The following is a 20,849-nucleotide window of genomic DNA, read 5'->3' on the forward strand; positions in this document are numbered from 1 at the left end:
TAGCTGCACATTTACAATTTTGAAATTTGTTCACAAGTTTAACTCAAATAAAGAAGGCGCACATGTATATGTGTGTGTGTATATATATATATATTAAACTTAAATAATGAGTATATCATGATGGATAAGTCTAAGATAAATAGACGACACTACAAGAATTCATCTCAAAATCGAGGAGTACAATCACAAAGTACTAAAGCATGAAGGTACGACAGTCTCTCACACAGACCTTTCTTTCTTTCCTTTTCAAAGACACCTCAACGGAATCCTTCCAGCCCCTCCAGAAATACCCACTTGTTTCCTCAGTGTCAGAAAAGCTGAAAGAAATAAAGAAACATTGATTTGAAAGATGAAAACTAAAAGGCAGGTGATTAATTCATCCACGGAGGGCGAGGGGGATTCCAAAACATCTTTTCAGAAAGGTTCTTTTAGGGTTCCTATGAGCAAGAAAGCCAGGTAGTATCACTCTAAGTATTTGACAAGGAACAACTCTCTGGAGAGCCACTTTTTCTAAGTTTAGGAATAAAAGAAAAAGTTGTCCCCGTGCAGACTGCTGCACGCTTTGTTGGGCTAAACCGCAGATTACGGCTTCCAAGCCTGGCCTGTCCTTGTTGGAGGGCACGAGGCGCCATAGATTGTTATTTTCACGAAACGCACTCCCAGAGGCTTGTGGCCTTCCAGATAGCAGCTGGCGCCGGGCAAAGCATAGCCTCCAGTTGGAGAAGCTACTGCCTACTGCTCTGCTCCGCTCTTGGCTGCGCATCCCTGGCAGCGCTGGCCAATACCACAGCCTAAGCTCCCTGATTCCAGCAAACGCTGTTCCCTTCTGGAAGGACCATAGGGGCTAGCAGCTGGAGATTGCTTTGAGGATTTTAGGCAGTCGGAACTGGTTTGAAGGAAGAAGAGACTAGATTTGGAGAAGAATCAGTCGGCGGTGCCTCTTAAAACTTGGTGCCTAAAATGAGTGAGGTGGTGGCAAAATACAGCGGAGGGCGATTATCTTATTTTGAATATCCAGGACTTCTGGATGCACCAGCGATGTGTACAGCAACTGTCGATTTGGCAGCAGACTGGACTCAGTCAATTGCAATTCCTTCCCCACTTCAAGCTTACCTCCCCCAGATCTGTGCTCAGACTGTCCTCACAGCCTTCAGGTGGGAGGGAGCTGAGCGAGTGGGAATAAAAGAGTCAGCTTGCTTTTGCTCTCCGCTGGTGGCAGAGGCGCAGCTGGTTAGTCCTAAGCAGGTTGGTATTGGAGGGGGGAAAGCCCGCACTGCTTAGCATCTTTGCTGGTTTGGGGCGGAGGATGCTCAAAGGCTATGGAGGAAGAGGCTGGGAGTAGAGTTGTGTGGATTATTGGTGGAGGAACATGATGTGAAGTGCCAGATGCTTCCCCAGCCACCGCCCGTCGCCTCTTGGGAAAGAGAGGGTGAAGAGGGCGTGGGGGCGGGGACCGCCCTGCAGCGCAAGGAGCGCATGGTGGCCAGGGGGCTGTCTCTTTAAGCGCTCCGGAGGGGTTGGGGCCAGAGGGCGGCAAGCGCGTTGCCATGGCACCAGGACTGCGGGGGCTGCAGGACCGCTGGGCCCGCTGGTCTCCAGTTGTCTCCGGCAATGCAGAGGCTGTGCAGCTCTTGGGCTACAGCTCCTGGGGTTGGCTTAGCCGGCCACTACTAGCACGCGCTCGCTTGTTGCCTGTGTCGCTTGCTGGGGTCGAACTGCTGCCGCGCCCTGCTCTGCAAGACGCACATAGCGGTCCTCGAGAGCGAGCCCGGTACTTGCAACTTCTGCCTGGCGAGCCCAACTTCTGCGCGGGATTCGGACTTGCAGATCCCAAGCGGCGCACCGCGCGCAGTTGGGGCGGTGTCCCTACCGGCTCAGCCTCAACGAGATGACCTCCCCACTGTGGTTCTGGTGCTTCTGCGTCTGGGCCGCCGATCACTGGCCGCCAGGAAGCGCCCTACAGCTCCAGCCCGGCATGTAAGTGGCGCCCGGCAGCTCCGGAAAGCGTGCTGACAGCTTCGTAGTTCCATGTGCCCCCGCCCTACCCGCGCGACACCATGGCAGAGGAAGAGACCAGGTCTCTCTGGGAAGCGATGGAGGGATGCGGTACTGTCAGGCACTGGGCATGAGAACTTGAGGATGTCACTGACCGGGTACGGGGCGGGAACCTAACACACACTAGACCTTAGGGAGCGCCCCCTCCCCGCCCAGCAGAACTACTGCCACTGAAAGTCCAGTGCTTTCAACCTGATATTTTCGAAGCACCTGTCAGCCCCCACCCCCGCCAGAGTTTGAGTGTATGTATTTCATATTGGGGAGTAACTGCCCACTTTCCACAGGCTTTTACGTTAAATCCCATCGAAAGGGACCTTGACTTTTTTTTTTTAATTCAATGCGTTTCTGCACATCCCCCCCCTTTATGGGAGGTATGATGAAGTCCAAAAATGGACTCTTTGAAAGATCTGATGAGAGAGGCGAGAGCCAGCAATGCATGTGTCAGCGGCAGGGAGAGGCACTTGGGTGGTTAATTGAACAGTTAGGAGGAAGGGGCACAGGAGGGATTCCTCCTGCCTTAGTGGGTAAGACTGGGAAATGGGGAAATGTCTTGTTCTTGGTCACCATGTGGCGTGCTGGGAGGAGTTCGGAGAAGTCTAATAGCCTGGTCTACTTAACTGGCTCAAGAAGTTTCTGCCAGGTCTTCTTTACATCAGTCTGCTGGAGAAAGCCGGGTCCCACTCAGCTTTCCCGTTCTGCTCTCCGGCAGACGGCAAAGTCCTTTGAACGTTTCTGCATTCCCTCTTCTTTGCTTTTCTGAGATATAAATATTATATAATAGAAAAAAATGGATTAGAGAAATAACCCAAAGGCGCGCAAACCTTTTCCTAGCTTCACTTCTTCCGGTAAGAAAAACACCGTTTGGGGTTCACGTTACCTTTCAGTATTTCATCCTCTGTGAAACCCAGTCTGCTGTCGGGTTACTGCTCAGGTCATGAACTAGGAAAAGAGCCAGGGTGTCACTCTCTTTCACAACTTCGACTACGTAGTGCCTAAATGTGTATTTTGAAATTTGAGGAATTACTGCGAGTTTTGACATAGATTTGCATTGTTTACTTTGAAGGGGTACATTTAGACTCTTCTTGTTATCCCTGGAAACATCACCCGGTGCATGTGAAAGCCTTTGTCTTACAATACTTTAGAGCAAACTTGCTTTCGTGGTGTCACTGTTCAAGTGAGCCCTGGGTTGCCTTGTCTCATTCACCCATAAACACTGGACTGACAGACCCCAGTGGGAAGACACACTCCACTTCTCCATGTCAGTATTCCTCTCCTTTCAGTGTTGACTCTTTGGTCTAGAATGATGACCCTGCAATTGAAAAAAAAAGAATTGTAACTCATTTACATATCAGATAAGATGAAGTCAGATATTAAAACTGATACAAATTCTTGGAAGATTTAATAGGAACATGTTTTTCAAGGAATTTCTAAAGTTGCTCTGATTTTTAGTACTTTATGGTAGGGGAAATCCAGTCATGTTTGTTTGTAGTCCTTTCTGGTGCTGGAGTTCATTCATCAGGAGCTGCAGCAGGATCTACTGCCAGATTTCTTTGCAATTCTTGGCGTGTAGAACACAGCCACATACAGCACTTGGTGGTCACACACCTGCCTATCTGTTAAATGTGAGGGAATTCTCCCGGAGATTGTTAGAGACCTCTGCAGTCAATCACTAGTGGAGACAGCCTTCTGATGATGTAAAGATTGTAATGAAAGTTTGCAATCCTATCGACCCACACTTCCCAGTCATCAGTGCAGCAAAGAGTTGGGTGCCACTTGTTTTGGAGGGCAAAGTGAAAACAGGGGCAACTAACCGAAAGTCAGAATGACATACTTGTTACATTCATGACTGCATGTCTTCGAAGGGAAACTCATTTAGGAAATTTATTAATGAGGCAAAAGCTGTGTGGCATGGATTTTCCGACTCTCGTGATGATCGACCCGTCTGATGATTTTGTTCGATCACGGTTTGGAAACTTCGGATGACTGATGTGGGCTGATGGAGAGAGTCAGCCCTTCACTGCAGTGTCATTGTGTGAGTAGCAATCACAAACCACGGCTAGTGGGTTAACTCCCTTGCGTTTTTACTTAGACACCAGGTGGCTTCTAGCTCCTTTGCTTTTACCCGTCCCATGGTAAGTGAGATGGGAAGTGCTAAAAATGGGAAGAGGCTTGGCTGAATTGAGATTTGCACGACCAGGTTTGAACCCAGATACTTTCACTGCAGAACTTGGGTTCTTCCTGTCCTTTCTTCTCCCTTTTCTTTCTGTTTTTGGCAAGGTGCCACAGGCAGCCCTCACTAAACTTGATCTCACCCACTGTGTAGCTGAAAGTGTCCTTGAACTTCTGATCCTGCTACCTCCACCCTTCCCCCAGTACAGATTCCCAGCAGGCCTCTGCCACCACACCATTCCTAGTTCCAGAGTTGGGGTTGAACTATTCTAGAACATTCACGTCTATGCTGTGTTTTAAGTTTGTTTCAATTTCCCCATGTCTTCTCAGTGGGATTGATGCTGATATTGTCAACCTAGGGAATGTCAAGATGCTTTAGGCACCTCTTCTGTGTTGCAACTGCTCTGGGTTCTGTGGGCATCAGTGCTCCTTTTGCGTGCTAATTGTCCAACAATACTCGTGGAAATTCTGTATTTTCTCTGTCTACTTAAGACTCTGCATTAGAAATTCCTGGCTGCTGCTAGGTGATGGCCTTAAGACTTTTTGTTTGTTTGGTGGACTATACCATGCTATAGACTTGGCTGTCTTGAACTCTCAGCAATCCTCCTGCCTCAGCTTCATGAATGCTAGAATTACAGATGTGAGCCGTATGGTGATGATATTTTGATAAGGGGATGTTGATGAGTTTACTTATGTACATGTTTTACACAGGATTAAATAAGAGGAGTAAATAAACTCTATCCAGATCTTTGAGGCATCAGAGGATAAATGACCAGTTGTTATATTAAAACTTTGTGATGTGCTTTTGGGAACACTTGCATAATAATGAGATGAAAACAGTGAACATGGAGATATAATGAGTCTTTGTCTGCCCTGCCAGCCAATTTCCAAATAAAGACATGGAGACTTTGTATGAATTATGAACAGTTGGTCTTTGCTTAAGCTTGTCCCACTAGCTATTATAACTTAAATTAACCTGCTTGAATTAATCTACATTTACCATTTGTCTTTTTCGCTTTCTTTTATTCTGTATGCCCGACTCCCCACATCTCCATAGCATATGTCTCCCAAGAAGCACACCCTTCTACTTTAAAACAGAAAAAGCTTCACCCTACTACTTACAGTGTATCTGTACTAATACAGTGTACTAATACAGTGTATCTATCTGTCTCTTCCAGACGCCCTCTGATGCTCTTTGATTACTTTTGTGTCTAATTCAGTCTCCTGAACTAATGTTAGGTTTATTTACTTAATTGAAATTCAAACTTGGGGTTCACAGTGGGATTGAATATCCCCCAACATGGAGGTATTGTAGAGATCAGGACTAAATTAGGATAAAGCTAGCTGCCTACGATCTTAGAACTTGGGATTCTTATGTTTGTTTAACACCGAAGAGGGGAGACTTTAAGAGGGTAAGGTCAATGTGCAACCAACAGTCTCCTAAACTATATGGGACATTTCAAATCCGTGCTCTAATGTGGGCATCTTTCATAGGCTGTTCTGACAGAGAATTCAAAGCACGGTAGATAGGCTCTGCATTCACATGTGTTGAAGCCTTTGCTGGGCAGTGGGAAAATGCCTATATAAATAGTAAAGGAAGAGTTTTGTTGGCTCCTAGTGTCTGAGTTTTCCGTCCATGATTTGATTGTTTTGCTGTTTGTGGGCTGAATGAGACAGAACACCACGGCTAACAGTGTGGTAGTGCAAGTGAGGACAGGAAGTGGGGAGGGGGTGAGCTAGGGTGGGGACTAGCTTTATCTTTCCAGGGTGTGCCCTATGACTTACTTACTTCAACTAGATCATCACCTCCCATTTATGCCATTAAGTTGGGATTTTAGCAGGGATTTAGCTATTGACTAAGTCATTGTCCTCAGATGCCAATCACTCCTCTAAATGTTCACTGCTGAGCATTGCAATTCAGATAAACCTTCCAAGAGGACCCTTCAGGTACAGACCATAATACAATCTCTCCTTACTACAGACCTGTGCAAAAATGTGGGCCAGACTTCTACAGCTGATGTGGAAACCTAGGGCCAAAATTGGAAAAGTAGGGAAGTCAAGGAATTTAGAACCAGGCTGAAGTTTCATGGCTGGGGAGTAGCGGGGTCACCTTTGAATCTTGTCTCTGGAACCCTGCTTCTGTTTACCATGCTCCCCGGTGGTTCCTTCACCATTTTCACCTCAATTCACTGTGTTTAAACTATACCCGTTCTGATTTTTCTACTGGATGTAAACTACATCTAGCAACAGTTGCTCTCTCTGTCAGCCCAGCTGGCCCCAGACATTAGCAATCCAAGCTTTGTTGATAACATTGGCATTATGTACATTTGCGCGTGGTTCCTGTCCTCTGTTCCAGTTCCCCTTGTTGAACTATTTCTTCTGTTGTCCTACACTCCTATCCATAGCACTCTTGTTTTGATGCTTCAGAGGCTTCCTGGTGTGTTTTCTCTACATCCTCTTTTCATTATTTGTGGCTTTTTTTCACTTGTGTCATTTCTTTTCCATTCACAAATATTTTCTACTTTCTGTTTGTAGTCTGCCTTGTCTGTTGACATGTCTTGACTCTGCTTCTTTGCCTTATCATTAATGGCTTAAAGACAGCTTATTAACACTTCACTATCATTCTTCCTTGTCCTCCTCTTTCTCCATCTTTTCTTCTCTCCCTCTTTCCCGATTTCTCCTTTCTTCCCCCTCACTCTCTTTACTGTCTTCATTCTTTCTTTGTGTGTCTACATGTATGCTCGTGAGTGTGTTGTCCAAAGGATAACTTTAGGTATCTCCTATCATTTGGCATCTTAATTAAGAAAAAATATGAATCATGTTATTATGATGAATTCACAAATAATAAACACTACACAGATAGTTTAACATAGTCACTCAAACATCTGCCCTGTCTCAAGCTCTATATGTCTCAATGGATGTCCATACAGTTAGAATGGCCATTCTGAAGCTGTGGAGCTTCACCTAGAGTTTTACAATTTCACTATCAATTACACATTTATGCACTTACCCACCATTAAACAAAGAAAAAAACACAACAGAGCTAAAACTTGAAATACTTGCTTTGTATCTCATTCATGACTTGTGTGTCTAAATGTATCCTGCCCTTCCTCAACACCTAAAACCACTCCTTCTTCTGTACTGTAACCACAATTCTTTACATACACACATGTTTATACAGGTGTAGGCTAGGATCTGCATATGCAACAGAACGTTCTTTTTTTTCTTTCTGATATTGGGTGACCTCACTTACTGTCACACTCTCTAAATCCACCTTTTTTAATTTAGTTATTTTATTTTTCTTAACAGCTGAGTAATATTCCATTTAGAACATGTACCAGAACTTTATTACCTAGTTATCTGTTGATTACATGAAAGTTAGCTCTATTTCCTTGCTGTAGTAATTACAGAAACAATAAACATGAGTGTGTAAATAGCTCTATGGTAGGTGAGGTGTGCGGTTTTGAAAGAAAATGGCCCACAAAGGGAGTGGCACTAATAGGAGGTGTGGCTTTGTTGAAGGAGTGTGTCCCTGTGGGAGTGGGCTTTTAGGTTTCCTATACTTGGAATATCACCCAGTGAGTCAGTTGACTTCCTGTTGTCTCTGAGTCAAGACGTAGGACTTTCAGCTTAGCACTGCATCTGCCCACATGTAGTCATGATGCTCTTGTACTGAACCTTTTAAACTGCAAGCCTGCCCCCTCAATTAAATGTTTTCATTTATTAGAGTTTTCTTTGTCATGGTGTCCCTCCACAGCAATAGAAAATCCTAACTAAGATGCAGAGTCCCCTAGGTATATGCCCAGCAATAGAACAGCTGAATCTTATGGTAGTTCTGTTTTTAATTTTTGAGGAAACCCATACTAATTTTCACATGGATGGTGTCCTGTTAATGCCAACTTGACATAAGATAAAGTTATTTGGGAAAAGGAAACTTCAATTAAGAAAATGTCTCCATAAGATCCAGCTGCAGGCAAGCCTGTAGAACATTTTCTTAATTAGTGACTGACAGGAAAGACCCAACCAATTGTGGGTGGTGCCATACCTAGGCTGGTGGTCTTGTGTTCTATAAGAAAGCAGACTGAGCAAGCAATGTGGAGCAATCCAGTAAGCAACATTCCTCGATGGTGACGGCATCAGTTCCTGCCTCCGTGTTTCTGCTGTGTTTGAGTGCCTGTCCTGACTTCCTTTAGTGATAGACTACGATGAGGAAGCGTAAGCCAGACAAACCCTCTCCTCTTCATGTTTTGTCATGGTGTGTCATCACAGCAATAGGAGCCCTAACTAAGACAGATGTATTAATTTTTCTCCTCTTAGCAGTGAATAAAGTTTTCTCTTGTATCTCTAAGTAAGTTTAGTTTGCTTTTCCTTCATGTCTAGAAATGTGGAATACATTTAAAAACAGTTGTTGGTCACTTATGGTATGGTCCCCTACCTCCCCCAGTTCTTCAAAGCTGTGTGCCCAATTCGTTAGACCATTTATTGATCGGCAGTTTTATTTCCTTGGTATCTACTTTCTGCCATTATTTTAAACATGTTTTAATTCTCCTCTGAAGAATGATTTTCTTCCATTCTCTGGGCTCCGTGCTCACGTGATGGTGTCTTTTAGTGAACAGAGGGATTTTAATTCCATGTGTCCCATCTGTTGAGGACTGGTGCTAATTCTTCACTCCTAAAGTTCTATTCAGACAGTTTTTGCCTACTCCAGAGCCTTCAAGAATTTTCCCTATATTTTCATCTAAAAGTTTCAGTATTTCAGGTTTTAAACTAAGATAGTTTATCCATTTGGATTGATGTTTTTCTACAAGGTGAAAGATGTAAACTCAGTTTAATTCTTTTGTAGACGAATATCTAGTTTTGTGTACATCATTTGTAGAACAGGTTGATAATTCTAATATATGCCTTTGTCCCCTTTGTCAAAAGGGCATAGTTTTGCATGTTTATTTCCTGGTCCTCTATTCTAGTCCATTTGTCAGAACCGTCTGAGTTTTGCTTGTTTGTTTGTTTGTTTTTGTGATTTGAAACAAGATATCTCACCCAAACTGGAACTCACAGTTTAGGTTACATGACTGGTCAGTAAACCCCAGGGACCCTCCTGTTCCTTCCTCGTGGGAGCCAGGGTTACAGGCATGAACTGCTTTCTGCTGCTTTGTTGTGGTGATGGGGCTGAACTCAGGTCCAATTTTCCACTGAGCCATCCTCCCAGAACTTGATTTTTTTTATTATAATTTATCAATGTATTCAATACTTCCGGGTCTCCTCTGCTGTTGATCCTTCTCAGAGCCTGTCTTCTTTGAATACAGAAAGTAAGCCTCCTCACTTTCTGTAGCGTGTGACATTGCTAGCTCTTTCTGTTTCTTCTTTTCTATAGCTTTACTTTGGCCTGTTCATATGTATTCCCAGTGTCATCTGCAGCTTCCCTCCTCCCAGGTCATGTCCTTTCTCCTGCCTTCCCTCCTACCGGCTCCCATCATGCACTCTGTTCTGATATGGCCTCTATCTCCACAGCTAGCTGCAGGCTTTGTAGAGCTACAGACTTGCATTTTGAGCTAGATGCTGATCATCTCTGTGGGGTTCAGCTCAGGATGCCACAGGCCACCTCTCCTCATCTCTGCCTCCTACCTTTTTGGGTACTTTGTCTATCTTCTACTTTATTAAACCTGAAGACATTCTTTAAACTTACTTTTCTTCTAATGTATTTTCTTGCTATTTATGAGCTTAAGGTGCCATGCTTGTAACAACTCCTTTTCTATGGCAACTTATGAGGAATTTAAGTTTTATATTTTTGTCAGTCGCCAACTCCTATAAACAGCAGCACTGAAATACCCTTGGTTCAGGTTGTGTTCCTGTTTTGATGTGTAACCCAGCTGGCTGCCTGTCTACACACAGCATTATGACCAGCTCATGGTCTTTCATGTACTTTAATTTTTTGTTGTATAATATATTTGTATTGTATATAATTTAATTTTAAAACTAGATTTGCTTTAATTGATACATGCTGTGTATACTTGAGGACCACTGTGGGATATTTGACACCTGTGTACATTGTGTGATGTTTAAATTCAGATAAGCCTATCTATGTCCTTAGCCATTCGACGTAAATGCATTTGTGTGTGTGTATGTGCATGTATGCATGTGTTTGTGTGCAAAAATGTGCGCTAGCTTGCATGTACCTGTCCGAGGTCAACCTTGAATACCATTCTTCAGATATTTTTGGTCTTTTTTTTAAAGATAGTGTTTATATACATTATTATAATCGACACTTGCCATGACCTACATACACACCTTGGGTCCCAGAACCCTGGCTGGGGTGGCAAGTGAATTCAGAAAAGACAGATACACAGGGCCACACACTGAAGTGGGCTTATGTGGGATTCTCTAACCACTACCACCACAATCTGGAACCCCTCCTGTTTATTAGGGTCCAACACAGGGTGGAGGAGTTAGCTAGTCCAGGGAGGATACCTCTGTAGGCAGCCATCTCAGACTGGGAACATCCTAGGGGAGGAAGCTGCGCTTGTCCGTCTGTGTACACATCGCCTAGTTGTTATAAACACTCATCCTGGATCATCCTGCGGAAGTCTTTTATTCCTCTAAACCTGGCTCATATGAGGAGTGACTTTGCCAATGTACCACGAGCCAATTGGAGTCCTCAAGAGTCCGTGCTCATGTTGAAGCACACATCTGTGCAGGAGTTCACTCACTCAGAGCCTCCTCTGTGCCTACGTCCACTCTCTCTATGAAGCAATAGAAAAGGATGTTTCAATCCTTCTGTTTGTACTTAGAACTTCTTGTCTACTGCACACCACCCTTCTACCCTGTCCCTCCTCCATTTAGCTTGGGCTTTCACCAGAGTATGGGAAATGTCTATGAAACCAGGATCCGGTCGTATCTGTATTTCTGTCCTGGATTATTTCATTAACATAATGATCTCCAGGCCCAATCATATTGTTGTAAATGAAAGGTTTCATTCTCTTTTCAGTAATTGAATTAGGAATAAATGTGGGTATATAATACATATATGCTAACATAAGCATATGTTCCCCTACTTTCATTTATATATATGTGAAATATGTAACATGTATGTATATATACATGTCATAAAAGTGAGTCTCTAGTAACTGTTTTCTTTCATTAAAAACTGATTATTGTAAAGCTCTTAGGTATTTGGTATGTTGCAGGAACAAATTATGTTCTTATGTATTTTAGCTCTCTTAGTCCCCACAAAAAATATATCAGAAGATGACTGTATTTTATGCTAAAGAAGCTGATATCCAAAGAAGTTAGTTTTTTTTTGAAAAACTATATATAAGGATAAGAAGATCCACAGAAAGTTTATACAGCTAATTCAGAAAGAGGTAGGTCTTGACACTAGGCTGGATCTAAAATTGGGGCCCCTAATTATCTTACTGTACTCAAGGACTTTTATTCTGATTCGTGATTCAATTTCATTAACATTTATTAAACACGTCTCTTTTGGAATTTTGTGTTTTAGATTTCTCTTTGGTCCACTTAGGAAAGGTCTGTGACTTTACTCTGCGACCAAGGTAGCCAATTAGTCCATCACAGCATTTAGTTAGGGAGAGAGGACAGATTCCTCAACCGCGGCAGATTCCCTCACAGTCCTTCAGTGCAGACAGCCCAAACTGAGTGTCTGCATCACTAACCTCTTCTCAGTTCCTTGGGAACTGTGAGGAGCGTCCCAGAAGCCTGCAAGGTAGGAGCAACTCAGGCCTAAGGAGTCTGTCCACAAACCTGCAAACCCTCGCTGAGGGGAAAGCAGCCTTTGTTCTAAAGCTCAGGAGAACTCTGCCCCCAGCTCCAGCAGGAGATGTCCCAGCCTTCTTCTGAGGCTGTTTATTGTGTAAACACCCTTCCAGAAGGTGGGCAAGCTGTCATGGCATTCATTAATTTTTATTCTTATTGTTTTAGTTCCAGGACTGGAGTCCAGGGCTTCCTCTTCATGTAGGCGTAGGCGAGGGAGGCAGGTGTCCTCCCACTGAGCTACACCATCCACATCGCTACACCATCTGAGCTTTAGAGGAAATACGAGAGACCTGGAAAAGCCATTCTCAACACTCCTAACCTTTTTCTTCCGTATCCTAGCAGCACACATTTGACTCTGGTGTAAGCCTAGCTTTGTTCTCCATTGAATCCAGCCCTTTGATTTTGAGCATGTTCATATTGGGACTAGATGAGATTGGATTTAGTGAGCTTATCCCACAGCTCCTGTCCACTCTAGGGTTGGTCCTTTTCTTGCCGTTTTTCTTTTCTTTGATTCTGAAATCAAATTGCTCACTTGGTTCCTTTCTCTGTGGTTGGTTTTTCTGCCCTTACTAGTTTGTTCAACAAACATGTGTTCAGAGTCAAGTAAGATCTGGGGGACACAAACTGACCTATCAAGGCTACCCACATAGGCTTCCAGTCCAACTGGGAAGAAGAAAGAGGGAAGGACTTTTGAGAAGGTTTGCAGGGCTTGTTATCCCTCACAGGCTTCTGGGTAAAGGTGTGGTGGGTGTAAAGGCGCTGATGGTGATGGTTGTGTGAAATGGACGAGAAGAAGAATTGTAGGCAAGATCTTCCCTCATGAAAACTATAAGATAACTCATTTTCCTAATAGTCCATCTGGGGGCAGTGATGCTGTAAAGAACCAAAGAAAGGAGGAGTCTAGGTCAGCTCAGACGGGACACCTCAGGAAGGCTTTGCACACTGCTGTGGAACATCTGGGCACCAGTGTCCTTCATTCTAAGTAAACATTTATTTCTGATGTGCTGTCAACCTCCGCGTCTTAGTTTCATGGCCAAGAAGACATGGACTCAAAACAGAAGCCTGATCTGGTCACATTTTCATCCTGAGTGGTGATTGGTTGGGAATGAATCCAGAGTAAGGGAGTCCCATTGGGACTTCTGTACATAGTCTAGGAAGAAGCGGGTGATGCTGAAACCAGGAAACACAGTGGAAGAGGAAAGGTGCAGACTGGAAGGACTAGCATCAAGGGAAGCTAGTGGGAGTGGGAGCTGAGGGAGAAAGACTTTAAAGAAACTAGAGCACTGGAAACACAAGGAGGGAGGAGCCTTATGGGAGAAGAGGTATTCTAGCGTGTGCATGTGGGTGTGTGTGTACCCCGAGGTCCCACTTGAGGGCTCCTGGAGAAGATCTGAGGAGAGGAGTCAGGAGTGTGGGCTGGACTAGAGCCATGGCTTGATGTTGATATGGAGATGCAGGTGAAGAGACAGCGTCAGAAAGAAAGGAAACCCAGGCATTCTGACAGAGAGGGCAGGGGGAAAAGAACATACAGAGGGAGCTAAACTATTGAGAAGGTTGGGGAAGACCTCAGAGAAGTCGGAGTTTAGAAAACAGACAGCGAGTGCCAGTCTTGGAAAATGAGACACAGAGCTGCCTCCGCAGACCCAGGGGAAGCACAGTGATCTACAGAGAAGGATACCCCCACAGGCATCATTTTTGGTCACAGTGACTAGGAGGAGATGCTCCCATAGAGAATCCCCCCATGCATGTTGCCTGACCAGGCATTCACCCTCTATCTGCCATTATTCTCAGTCCGTTAGTCCCTTGGTTAGACATTTCAGCAAGGAGAGTGGCTTTCACACTACTCCAGCAGAGCTCGTCAGCCCTCAACCATCAAGTTGCTCTCCTGTATCTGCAGAGATGATCAAGTAGGTGAGAACGTCTCAAGGAGACTTATCAGTATGTATTATTACAAGATACTTAGATGCCATGAAGGAGTCACTGATATTAGAAAGGAAGAAGCCAAAGTCACTAGAGGAAGTTCTGGAAATGACCATGTTGACATTGGAAGGTGAATTAGGATGGGGTTAGATGAACATTCCCTAAAGTGAGTGGGAAGAACGTGCAAGGTAAGGTGTTGGCAACTGTAGATGGGGAACACCTTCTGGGGACCACATTGTTACTGGTGTCTTTATCTTTGTCCCTCTGTGCACGCAATTTTCTTTCCACTGGCACATCCCAAGGTTCCTAACTGTGACTGCATAATCTATGGGCCTGGAGTTGAACTTCAGGGCCTCCTCCATCTCTTGCAGGAAAAGAGCTAATGGCCAGCATAAAAGTTAACCATTTCAGGAATGTTTCAGGACTTGGAGATGGGGATCAATGATACATCTGTCTGTCTCAGCAGTGTTAACTGACATTTGTATTTGCTGTAGATGCCTGGAGAGTTCCAGCTTGTATAAACGACAGCAACAAACCCTACAACTCTGTTAGATAGCCATGTGGCAAGGATGAGGACATGCTTGGGATTTTTTAAGGACATTTCTAGGCAACTCTGTGAATCAAGTCTTTGTGTATAAATTACGTGGCTTGTCAACTTATGATCTGGAAAATGTTTTTTGTCACTCTGCAGTGGACAGTTTTCAGTGGTGTTTAATGTTTCTGCTCATTGATACGGTTAATTAGGAATTGACAGTAATTCTGAGCTTTAGTGCATTTTGCTCTTGAGGGAAGGAGGCAGTCCCAGGAGAGTTTAGCTCTCATTTTTTGAATTATTAAGAAAACTGCTTCCACGATTTAGTGTAGTGGAAGCTGATCGGTAAAAATAAGCCTGTTTGAATAGTTTTTGCTTCTGGTCTCATAGCTGAAAACCCCACGTGTATTGTCACACTGTGAAGGATGTGATTCATGAAGAGATGTACAGCTAGGTATGTGGGGCTGTGAAAATTATACTGTGCACTTGGAGTGGATAGTTCATGTTTTGCACATGTGCATACAGTAGGACTAGGTGGGGTGATGGATGACCGTGTCACATACGTGCACACAGTGGGACTAGGTGGGGTGGTGGATGACTGTGTCACACATGTGCACACAGTGGGACTAGGTAGGGTGGTGGATGACTGTGTCACACACGTGCACACAGTGGGGCTAGGTGGGATGGTGAATGACTGTGTCACACACGTGCACACAGTGGGACTAGGTGGGATGGTGGATGGCTGTGTCACACACGTACACACAGTGGGGCTAGGTGGGGTGGTGGATGTCTGTGTCACACACGTGCACACAGTGGGGCTAGGTGGGGTGGTGGATGGCCGTGTCACACACGTGCACACAGTAGGGCTAGGTGGGGTGGTGGATGGCTGTGTCACACACGTGCACACAGTGGGACTAGGTGGGGTGGTGGATGGCTATGACGCTCATTTCACAGTAAACACTGTTTTCAAATCATCACACTACACACCATAAATAGATATGGTTTTACTTGTCAACATACCTCAGTGGGAGCTGGAAAGAAGTCAATGATGATAAAATAATAGTCAAATTTTATTACTCATTTATGGAGTTCAAACAAATTTTGGTTAGCCTAGCTGTCAAAGTCCAAAAGATAAGAACACAATTCTCAGCATGAATAAACTGGGGATGTATCCTGATGTCAAAGATTTATTTTCCAATGCATTTCACAGCTTATGCTGAGAAGCACTTTCTATCTTCTGAACTTTTGAACTCTCTATGTATTGGGATGAGTGAAAACAAACTCAGGCTTCCATTAAATATGCTGCGATACTAAATGCGCAAGAAAACAAGTAGGCACTCAAGACTCAATGCACACTGGCCAATTATGTGATGGCAAAGTAGCTTTGGGCTATTATGCACTACTGGAATGAATTTTGATATAGGAACCACAGTAGGCAGCAGCCGTTACATCATACAGATGTGGGCTCTGCATTTCTTAAAAAGCAGATTTTGCTTGAATTCAACTTACAGTTAAGAAGTGTGAGCCAGGAAACAACTCTGTCAGCATTCTCCGACTTTCATAAATCTATTTACAGGAGAGGTCCCATTAACATTTTAATTGTTTCCCTGCTAAACTTGCTCTAGCTGCCACCTTTAAAGGGCTCAGGTTCATTAAAATTTAAGGGACCAGAGAGTTTATGCTCTATTCTAATGACCCAGAGGTGGTTGCAAAGGCCCTAAACATGTTTTTCTTTGCTTCATTGAACAACTGAGGGATTCCCTTTAGTTGATAGACATGCTCCAAAGTAGGGTGTTGTGTTGCTTTCTTTCAGACTCCTCAGAGTGCATTCGGTCTCTCTCTCTTCTTGCCTGAGTACAAGGTGCTAGGATCTACAAAGGGGCCATTATATCTGGGCCCTTCTCTCATCTGCTCTTTGCTCTTCTCCTCTACCCTCCCCTCCCCTCCCCTGCCCCCTTCAGGAGGAGCACATCCTTACATTTGCACTTAGAGACTGTGAGATTATTCCTCTGTTACTATTCACCTTAGTTAATGAAATAGGCTCTCCCCTTGATCCCTTACTTACTGATTAGGTAAGGCTTGTACCAGATTATTTTGAGGGGGCCATCAACCAGCTCCCAAATCATGACCCAGAGACTTATTATTAGTTTAGAATACATGACCTAGCTTAGGCTTGTTTCTGGCTGGTTCTTTTAACTTAAATTAACCTCTTTATTTACCTTTGACCTCAGGACTTATTACTTTTCTTACTTCTGTTTGTCTGACTTTCAGTGCTTCTCTATGGCTGTCTCACTGGCATCTACTTGGTTTCTGGCCGCAGGCATGTCCCTCCTCCTCTCCTCCTCCTCCCATTCTTCCCTTTTTCTTTTTTCTGAGCCTAGATCTCTCTTCCTAACTGTTCTATCTGCCTGCTAGCCCCGCCTATTGTTTCTCTGCTTAGGTGTTAGCCATTCAGCTTTTTCTTAGACCAATCAGGTGCTTTAGGCAGGGAAGGAGAAACAAATGCAACACATCTTTACATAATTAAACATATCTTTATATCATTAAACAAATGCAGCAAAACAAATGTAATACTCCTTTATACAGTAAAACTAATATTCTGTAGCATAAATAAATGTAGCACATGTTCACATTGTTAAAATAATATTCTACAATATAGGCTGACTGTCCAGGGATCGGCAGGTACTTTGGTTTTTGCCCCTTTAGCATTGGGATTACAAATACCAATTCTTCTCTAAAGAACCTTCTCATTGATAATGGAACCTTATCATCAGGGCACAGAAGGAGAACATTATTTGACTTCTGTGGGGAGCTGGAGCTTGAAGGGAGTGATGGTTAATGTCAGTAGACCTCAGAGCTTCACCCAAGTAAACCATGTTAGAAAGCAGTAAGACTTCGTAGTGTCTTAGTGTCAACTATGATTTGTATGCTGTGGTTTGCCTGAAATAGTAATAGCTGAGAGTAGGGGGTTACTTATCATTCCTTAGAAATTGCGTATTTTTATGCATTTATGAGACTGAAGCATGAAGGGGAGTGTTTGTGTGGCTCTTTCTAGAAGTAATCCAGAAGGTTCTAGATGTTAGTAATGGAGGCCGATGAGGGTAAATTTAAGTTTCTCACATCAAAAGGGCACTTATACGGCACAGTTTTGTTAGTTGATTTTGGAATCTGTTTTGGCTCAGGGAACACGTACTTTACGTTGGGGCTGACTATCTGTATCATTGTGTGGCAGATTGTGAGACAGTTTTCATTCTCCAGAAGGAGAACTCCCCTGCAAGGTGTAGAGGAAGTCCTGTGCAAGTGGGATTTGTCTGCGTGAGCATACTAAGGACTCCAATGCCCATGGAAATAGCAAAGCCTTCCTTGTTGAGGCTAGAGGGACAGCAGAACTCTCTTTCCATGTGAGTGTGAATGTTGACAGTTGCAAAATCCATCAATCACAGCTTCCTCCTCTGGGGTGACTGCAGCCTGAAACTGCTCCCCTACCCAAATCTGCTAAACCTTCCTTCTCATGCAGCTGTATACCATAAACCCGCCTCCTTATTCAGCTGTATGTAGGAAGCTTACCTCCTTGATTCAGATGTATAAGGTAAACACACTGAGTTTCTGGATTGCTGGCATTGCTCTTGGTGCATCTCCATCAGAGTGCCTGAATCACCTGAACTTAACTATATTTTCTCTCTCTCTCTCTCTCTCTCTCTCTCTCTCTCTCTCTCTCTCTCTCTCTGTATTTCTTCTTCTTAGTCACTGTTTTAGTTATTGCTATGACAAAACACTGTGACCAAGGAAGAACTTAGTTAGGAGTTTGCTTACAGTTTCCGAGGGTTAGTCCATGCACATCGTGGGGTGGGGCATGACACCAGGTGGGAATGGCATTGAGGCAGCAGCTGAGGATTCACGTCTGAATTATGGGTAGCAGGCAGAGTTTGGGACTGAGAATTTTGAAACCTCAAAGCCCACCTCCAGTGATACACCTCCTCTAACAAAGCCATACCTCCTTATCCTCTGGCAATAGCTTCTATATTCCAGGACTAAACTTTCAAATATGTGAATCTCTAGGGGGGCATTCTTATTCAGACCACCACAGTCAGCTTTTGGATCCAAGTCATGCTGCAAACGGTAATCTACACCTTAAACTCTACACTTGGGTTCTGTCTTCTCTCAGTCCCTGACATCCACATCCTAGCTTCTATTTTCATGAATTTAGCTCCACGTAAGTGGAATCATAGAGTGGTTATCTCTTTTTGACTGGTTATTCTTATAGCCTTACATCTAGTGGCTCATCATTGTTGTAGCGTGTGGTAAGATTGCTTTCCTTTTTCTCCAAGATAGATTATATTCTTTAGAATAAAACTCCCACATTTGCCATATTTGTCTCTATCAACTGTGGATGAACATTTGGGTTCCTTACAAGTGTTGGTTATTAGGAGCAGTGCCGTTATGAAGGGGGCCGTGTAAGAATCTCCTCCGTGTCCTGCTTTCAATTCACTTTCAGCTCTCTTGGATGCAGGATCAGAAACTGGATTGCTAGAACATACAGTAGCTCTACTGCTAATGTTTGATGAAACCCGACTTGTTTCTCATTGTATCTGTATTATTTCACATTCACAAAAATACACTACCCTTTCAATCTCACTACATCCTTATATCAATCACTAAACACTTAAATAATTGAGTGTGTATGTATATGCGTAAGTACCATGAGATTTTGAAATACATAGTCACATGTCATTTAGGCAGTCATATCACTGAGATATCATGAGTGTAACTTCCTTGTCATTTCTATGACATATAATCTCTCAACAGACATCCCAGTCCTCTGGCTCTTACAGTCTTTCTCAATGTTCCCTGAGACTTACGTGCAGGGATGGCATTGTGGCTCTATCTGTTAGACCTGGGCATCCCACAATCAGTTGGCCTCTGCATTTTAACCAGTTGTAGTTTTCTGTCATAGTCTCTATCTGCTTCAAAGAGAAGTTTCTTTGATGAAGGATGATAGCCACATGTATCTGTGGGTATGAAAACAGTATGTAGAATGCAGTTATGAATTGTGTCTAAGGTGGTAGTAGTGGGTTCTCCTATTACCGTCTAGCCCTGGGTCGTTGGTTAGTTTTCAGTAGCAGGCATCGTTTTTATCCTATTGATCAGGCCTTAAATCCATTTGAAGAGTTCTTGGTGACCACCAAGATATGAGTGCCACTGTTGCTCCTTTAGGGCCATACTCGCATTGTGGTTCATAAGCATCACAGCTAGGAAAGGATACCAATGCTGCTCTGTCTTGGCAACTTCCACAGCCCCTTCTGCTGCTCTGAAAGCCGGTCTCCAGGGAGGCTATCAGGTTGGATCCAGGTCAGATCTTCTGATCTTGTGTCCAAAGTGTATGGTGTCTTCAGTAATAGGGGCTTACCTTCAGCCCCTGGGAGCATCTAAGGGCAACACAGTAGCTTGCATTGTTTGGGAGTCACTTGGACTCTCCTAATCAACAACTCAAAAGGAGGATTTTCATGCCTCACTTGGTGCTTGGGTCTTTGTTAGATAGCCTGTGACCCTTGAGGCGAGCTTTATCATCCCGAATATCACAACTTTATAAAAGATATTGATGTTATATCTGTGTATATGTGTACAATGGATTATATATAATAGATTATTAAATTGTATATGTATATATGAACATATACTCACAAGTAGTAATGTGATTTTAGGTAAATATAAAATAAGTCCTTAAAGGTTTTAAATATAATTTTAGTGTTATTTGTCCATCCTCCCTCCCTCTCCTTCTGTACCAACCTTCCTGTCTTATCCCCAGTTAAAGACCCCATACCCATTTTTCTCATTTTCCCTTAATATTATCTGTATCCTGCTTTTCCTCTCTTTAGGCCCCCTCAAAATGGTCTCTCTTTACCGCCCAGGTTTTGTGGTTATTTCAGACGATCTATTCAGATCTGAAGATTTTGAATTAGGAGCTACAAAGGAGCAAGAAAATGCAATGTTTGTCTTTCTGGGTTTGGGTTATGTATTAATACAATATTTTCTGCTGCAGCTCTTTCACTGCAAGCATCATAATTTCATTTTTACTTGTAACTAAGTAGTATTGCATTGTGTACATGTACCACAGTTTCATTGCATTCAGTCTTTGAAGGATGTTAGGCTGTTTCCATTCCCTAACTATAGAGAATAAGGGGACAATATTTCTAATTTGTTTGCCTTAAATGTAGACAGTGGCCCCGTTTACTTGATTGATAGTATATATTCAAAAGAAAAGTTTCAAGTTTCAGCATCCTTTACCCACAATACCAACATTCTAAAAGCTACAAACATTATTAGCTACTTTTGTTGCTGTTGTTTTTATTGGTCACAAACTAAATCGGACACAAGACCTAGAATGAGTCTCAAAATAGGTTTTGTT

The 20,849-nt window shown here is 43.4% G+C and overlaps 1 protein-coding gene across 1 annotated transcript in view; it reads left to right on the plus strand.

The window, feature by feature from the left end:
• The first annotated feature begins 1,634 nt into the window (after positions 1–1,634).
• Positions 1,635–20,849, plus strand: part of LOC125397498 (EGF-like and EMI domain-containing protein 1) — a 660,639-nt gene continuing 641,424 nt past the window's right edge. Inside the window, exon 1 of the mRNA XM_087899566.1 lies at positions 1,635–1,977. Coding sequence (XP_087755692.1) covers positions 1,889–1,977 — 89 coding nt within the window. The 5' untranslated portion in view covers positions 1,635–1,888. The remainder of the gene's footprint in view (positions 1,978–20,849) is intronic.

The sequence above is a fragment of the Myodes glareolus genome, chromosome 20 (genome assembly GCF_982192425.1).
Source record: "Myodes glareolus chromosome 20, mMyoGla1.1, whole genome shotgun sequence".
Classification (NCBI taxonomy): Eukaryota; Metazoa; Chordata; class Mammalia; order Rodentia; family Cricetidae; genus Myodes; species Myodes glareolus.